This window comes from Eupeodes corollae, chromosome 2 (genome assembly GCF_945859685.1).
Source record: "Eupeodes corollae chromosome 2, idEupCoro1.1, whole genome shotgun sequence".
Lineage (NCBI taxonomy): Eukaryota > Metazoa > Arthropoda > Insecta > Diptera > Syrphidae > Eupeodes > Eupeodes corollae.
Window position 1 is genome coordinate 77,672,169 of NC_079148.1, and position 6,541 is coordinate 77,678,709.

General features: G+C 29.4%; 1 protein-coding gene across 1 annotated transcript in view; it reads left to right on the forward strand.

The window, feature by feature from the left end:
- LOC129945061 (T-box transcription factor TBX1-like) overlaps nt 1–3,241 on the forward strand; it is a 20,217-nt gene extending 16,976 nt beyond the window's left edge. Inside the window, exon 2 of the mRNA XM_056054722.1 lies at nt 2,720–3,241. Coding sequence (XP_055910697.1) covers nt 2,720–3,241 — 522 coding nt within the window. The remainder of the gene's footprint in view (nt 1–2,719) is intronic.
- Nucleotides 3,242–6,541: the final 3,300 nt, after the last annotated feature.

The following is a 6,541-nucleotide window of genomic DNA, read 5'->3' on the forward strand; positions in this document are numbered from 1 at the left end:
ACAGAGAATTCAGAAAATAAAAGGTTGAAGTTAACATGAAAATTGCTTTAAAATATTTAAAAGGGATATACGAAAAAAAAATCTTTTCTGATGTCTTGAAATTGTTAGCTTTATTAACTGGTACCACTAACAAACCATTCCTCTAAACAATATTTCCTATTGCTTCAGAAAACTAAATTTATATTTTAGCTTGAATTAGAATTAAAAATTAAGGAAAATAAACGATATCTCTTAATATGTATATGAATCATTCTAAAAAAGAGTGATCAAAACGTATCACGACTTACTGATTATTTTTAACACACCCTACGAGTCTGACCTTAAAATGTACATTGAAAACTAAAGCTGTGTAGTTTGAGTCCATCGTCAAAATATAAACAGTTTCAATGACCGAAAAGTCTTTTTAATTAATCCCAAAAAAAAAAACTTAAATAAAATAAATATTTCCATGAAGGGTTATTTTTAATCATTTTATCATAAAAGGGCTTACGTAAAACTTCCTCATCCCTATAGATACATGTCAATCCTCCTGTGTCGTGATTTCTTGTTTAATTAGCATAAGGTAAAAAATATAAAGAACTATTTTATACCTACCTATAATATTCATATATCAAAGAGCCTTACGAATTTATTTGGAAAAATTAGTAAAATTAAATGAAAAGCAGAGTTGTATACTCATTAAAACTTATTTCAGTCATCAGACTTTTTTTTTCAAATAAAAAGGAATATACATTTCTACACTCGTATACACTCTACATGCCCGTTCTGTCCATTTTTGTCCACATAAAAGACATATAAACTATTTCGAAAATCCTAAAGGGAAAAATAACTTTTAACTTAAAAAATGCAAACATTTGTTTTGCTGGTCAATTATTCCTTTTGTTCGCATTCTCTTATATTTTTTTTTGGGGTGATGGTTAATAGAAAAAGGATCAATCTACTTTAGTTTTGTATTTACAAATTGTCCCTTATACTCATTCTTCCAATCCAAATATGTTCACAAGAGATTGGGGTTCTATACGTGAATAGGGGATGAAAGTTCTTTATCCTTTTAATTTTCACTGAAATGTCTGTGCGATGGTCAAATTGTGGATTGAGATACCTTCAAACATATGCGGGAGACGAATAGTTGTATTCAAAGTATTTTTTGTTTTTTTTCTTCAAATAAACGATTCCTTAAAAACACCGAACTTTTAATTTAAAATATATTTGGGTAGAAAAAAGGTACTTACATTATTGTTTTTTGACTGGAAAATGTAGTGAGGAAATTATTGTATTTTTTTAATTCGGCTTTTACTTCAATAGAAAACTTAACCGACATCCTATTGTTGTATAAACTAACAATTACAATTTGGTCTTTACGTTTATTCAATGTTATGAAAATGAACATTTTTAACCTCACATTGTAGTTGTAATTTGTATGATTTTTCATATTGATAACAGTGACATTTCTTGAAGTTTCGAAACCTTTAAAGTTTAAATCCATGGTTTATGTATGGGGCTGTAGGCATAAGTTCGTACATTCGTAACACACGTAACTTTAAAACCAACAATTATGTGGACTTGAAATTTATTTTTTCTACATATAAAGGGTCCGCCATCTAACTTTTTTTAAATTTGCTTATTCCGTGAATGGTAACCCTTTGTGTGATCTGACAGATAATAAGTTTTATCCATTCGCTAAAAGAGTATGGTTGTGTTTACATACCCGTAAAGATCAAAATGAGCTTCATCTGAAAAGATGATATTTTTGGCAAAATCGGCGTCTTGATTTGATATGATATGATTTGACTTTAACGAGAAGAGTTTTTTTTGCAATTTGGCGGAAAGTACTCGATATTCGTCAACTAGAATATCTTACAAACCTAAAAATTAATACCTCCAGAATATATTTTTTACAATAATTCAATTTTGTATAATGCGGTAAAATAAAAAAAATCTAAGGGCCATTTATAACTATAATTGGGATTCATGTCTGAGATTAATCATCAATTTTTTTTACAATTTGCCTAATACTATCATTGAAAATTCTGACGTAATGTACTTATTTTAGTAAAACGCATCTATTTCTGATTAGCTTCATTTCGACACAAAATGACGAAATTCGATTCTGGTAATAGCTTTCCAATCATAAAATTTGTAATGATGAAAACCAATTATAGCGATAAATTGCATAATACTAAAAGATTGATTTTACATTTTGAATAAATCGGTACAAAACAGTATTAACTTCAATTTTGTATTGCATTTTGATTGAAATTCTTGGAACTACAATTTGGTAAAGTGTTCAAACGTTAGGTAACAGTTATAGATATCATTTGTTTTTATTACTGAATATTTTATTTGAGATTTCAAAGTGGGCAAGCAAGTCAAATTTGTTATGTTTGGTGTCGGAATAAAGCTGCAAAGAGTTTGCTATTTTGTCTACTAAAAAATATATTATTTAACCCAGAACTATCCTTTTTTTAATTTTTATATTTATGAATGATGAATTTGTTTTCAATGAAATCATTCCATTTTTTTTTGGTCAGTTTCACTTTCAATGATCAACTTGAACTCTAAGTTTGACTTCGCCTTGAGAAAGTTAAATAAATGTTTGCTGTATACTTACTAGCAAAGAAAACTGTCATTTTAAATAAAAACTATATAAAAGATTATTACATAAATCACATTTTATTATTATCTGAATTTGTTTATATTAAACTATATTATTTTATAGGAGGCATCACCACTGAACACAACCCAGCGTAATACTAGTAATCCCAGTTCCTTAAACAACTATTACGAAAGTCTCCGCAATAATGTGATCACTCTCCTGGAACATGTTCGTATTCCACCAAATGGAGTCGGCCCACCACCACCAGGGACTGGCGGACTTTCGTCATCTTCTTCAATGTCCTCAGCTGGAAATCATCACACCTACTCTCATGCGCCCTTAATACCACCGGGACCATTGACAACGGCTAGCATTTCCCAGGCACAGTCTATAGCTGGAATATATGGACCCCCACCACCACCACTGCCACCTAGTGCTGAAAAAATTCCCCACCACCACCATCATCCCCATCACCACCCACATCACCATGAGCACTTTGACAGTTACATTTCGAAACTTCAGTCGCTTTGTGTTCCGGCGGATGTCTATGCTCTACCCGACGATAATCGTCCTGTATACGACACAATGAAATCATCCATTGCACCAGGATTATACTGTACTACCAACACCCATTTAAATTCATAAAAATATAGAACAACAGTTATAAATGTGTGTGTATTTAATCTTAAAAAAATATAATGTTGTTAACAAAAACTGTAAATATTAAACAAGAAATATTGTTTTAGTTTTCGATAAATTTAAATTAAACTGCAAGTCCTTGCAGAGCGGATATTCATAAGCTTAATTATAGTCACGATTAAATAAATGATTGTAAGCATTAAAATCCGTTCAATGTAAATATTATCGTAAAAACGAATAAAAATTGAATTAAGTAATTATTACAGGTATTATTTATCATTTATAATTATATAAATAAAATTTGAATCATCAACAAATCGGTATTGTACATTTCATAAGTTATTAGAACCAAAAATAAGTAAACAGAAAATAAAATAAACTAATTTATTGCATAATGTTTATGTCACATTTGTTTTTGTATAAATAGATAAGTGTCAATTATTCAATTACTTAGTTGACATTACAACAGCAACAACAACAACAACAAAAAACGTTTTTTCTGCATGATAACTTGTAAAATTGAATTTAAAGAACAAATATTTAACTTAAAATGTGTACATAGATAATAAACGATAAATGTAAAAGTTATGTTTATTCGAATTTAATTACAAGGCTCCGGATATAGGTTAACTATTTAAACGATAGAATACATATAGCTAACATTAGTTTTAAGTAATTTAATTAATTAGTTACTAGATCAAAGAGTAAAAGATAATGTGATTACAATTTACAAAAATTTAACAAAAGAAAAACATTTGTAACGACTTTGTTATGGGTATTTTTTATTTATATATTTCCTTTTATTTAACGCAATTATAAAAAGAAAAAAATATATAATCTAGTTTATTAGCAATTAAAATATTAATACAGAATCAAAATTTTAATTTTAAAATATGATGTTAAGTATTATTAGCTATAAAACGGATTAAAACAAAAAAGTGCAATACGCAATTTATAAAAATATATTTAAGCTTATTACGATTATTTACGTTTGTTTGTTTGGTTGTTTGTTTATTTTGTTTTGCTGCTGATACATTTAAGTATATATTACTATTATTATGCAATAATATATTTGTTTCATGTTACACACATACAATTTATAATTACTATTAGAAAATACAAATAAATCTGCTTATCTACTTTAAATACGCAAACCAATGAAATGTGAAGAAAACAGAAAATAAATGTTATGTTAAATATTATCTTTCAAAAGTAAAAATTAAATGCATTTTTTTGTGTATAAAACATATATACTCTGCCAACTACTACGTTATGATTCCAAAAATTGAACTACTCAAAAAGGGTATCAAAAAGTCCGTCACTAGGAGGGGGTCGCTGCATATGCACGAGATAGCCATGGTCAACCGTTTTCAAATATGTATATATATGAAAAAGTTCTACGTCTTCTGATTGAATCCAACTCTGGAAGAGTGAAAAGGGTTCTGATGGAAAATCCAAGGCAGAGATCCAAAATTGTTTTTCATTAACCGTTAGAACCCATTTACTACCACTGAACCCGCTTGGGTACAGAAAATTGAACAACATCATTGATTTACCGTTGTCCTTCTTCAAATTTGTTTGGATGGTATTTAATTTTTTTTGTTCTTGACATGTTTTCAACAAATTGGAGTGCAGTTTATTGTAAACAAACTAAAATTGGTGCGATTGCAATAATCTTGGTTTTTGAAAGGTTGGCCCGTATTTTGCAATACAAAAAATATTCGTTTTATCAATTTTTCTTATTATTTTTTGGAAATAATTCAACTGTTTATAATGAAATCAGATAAAAGTGAAAAATCAAGTGTTTATTTATTTTTCTCTAGGTAAGTACGCGTAAAGTTAAGTTATGTGTACCCGCTTGGGAACAAAGGGAAAAAGTCAAAACATTTTTTTTATGAAATAAAATTCAAAGCATTCTTAACATCATCATTTTTTGGAATTAGATTCGATAATAAATGATCGAAACTCTGTATTTGATATTGCATTTATACCATCAGATGCAGATTTCAATACAGACGAGGGTGAAATAGACACAGAAAATTTGAATAAAGATCACATATCCAATAATGTTCTTAATAACATTGAACTTCTATTAGGAATGAGGATTTTGATAGCGAGGACGAAGTTTCTTTATCGGTTATAAGAGCCTGGGCAATCTTAAAGCCAACGACGATGCCCTAAAAGAGTTATTGATATGTCGTTCTAATAATTTTGCGAAAAACAAAATGTGAAATGAAGAGATTCTTTTTGAATTATCATCTCTTGAAGACTCTGTAAGCCTTGCGCCAGATAATATACCTCCAAGCTTTCTTAAAAAACTAAAATCTAGCTTCGTTATTAATCTTGATTTAATTTTCAATCTTTATCTTACTGAAGGTGTGTTTTTGAATTGCTGGAAACACTCCTTCATATATCCAATTTATAAATCTGGATCTAAACAGGCAGTTGGAATTTATAGGCCAATAGCTAAGCTTCAAGTCATACCTAAAATTTTTGAAGCTATTGTAAAAAAATGTATGCATTGATAACGAAAAATATACCTTAACTTCAGCATGGTTTTGTAGGTGGAAGGTCAACTGGCACAAATTTGTCAATCTTCACTAGTTATTGCCTTCAATCCTTGGAAACTAGAAATCAAGTAGATGTCATTTTCACAGATTTTGCTAAGGCATTTAACCGCGTTCAACATAACGTTCTTTTATGTAAATTAAAAGGCATGGGTTTCAATTCAAATTTTTTAAAATGGATAAGAAGCTATCTTATCAATCGCACTCATTCCGTAAAAGTAGGTAGTATTTCATCTAAATAAGTATTCAGGAGTGCCCCAAGGAAGCCATCTGGGCCCACTCCTTTGTTTAATATTTATTAATGACATAACTTCTGTTATCTTAAAAGCTGAAAAGCTATTATTTGCAGACGATTTTAAGATTTTTATGGAAGTTAGAGACTCAAAGGATTTTACAGATCCATATACCTTTAAATCATTGTACGTTGCACTAGTTCGTTCTGTTCTTGAATATTTCTCTGTTGTCTGGTACCTCTACCACAACACAACTATGTTTCGCATGGAAATTGTTAAAAAAAAGTTCACAAAATTTGCTATCTGCAAACTTTACTCATATCTGCAAATGCCTTCGTATAAAACAAGATGTCAACTTATTGATTTAAAGCCCCTCGAAAAAGGAGATCGTACTATTTAACTATGTTTGCTCATGATGTCATATCTGGTCATATTGACTGTTCAACTCTGCTTTCTTTTTTTGATTATTATGCACCTCAACACTGCCTTAGACCTAGAGAAAATGA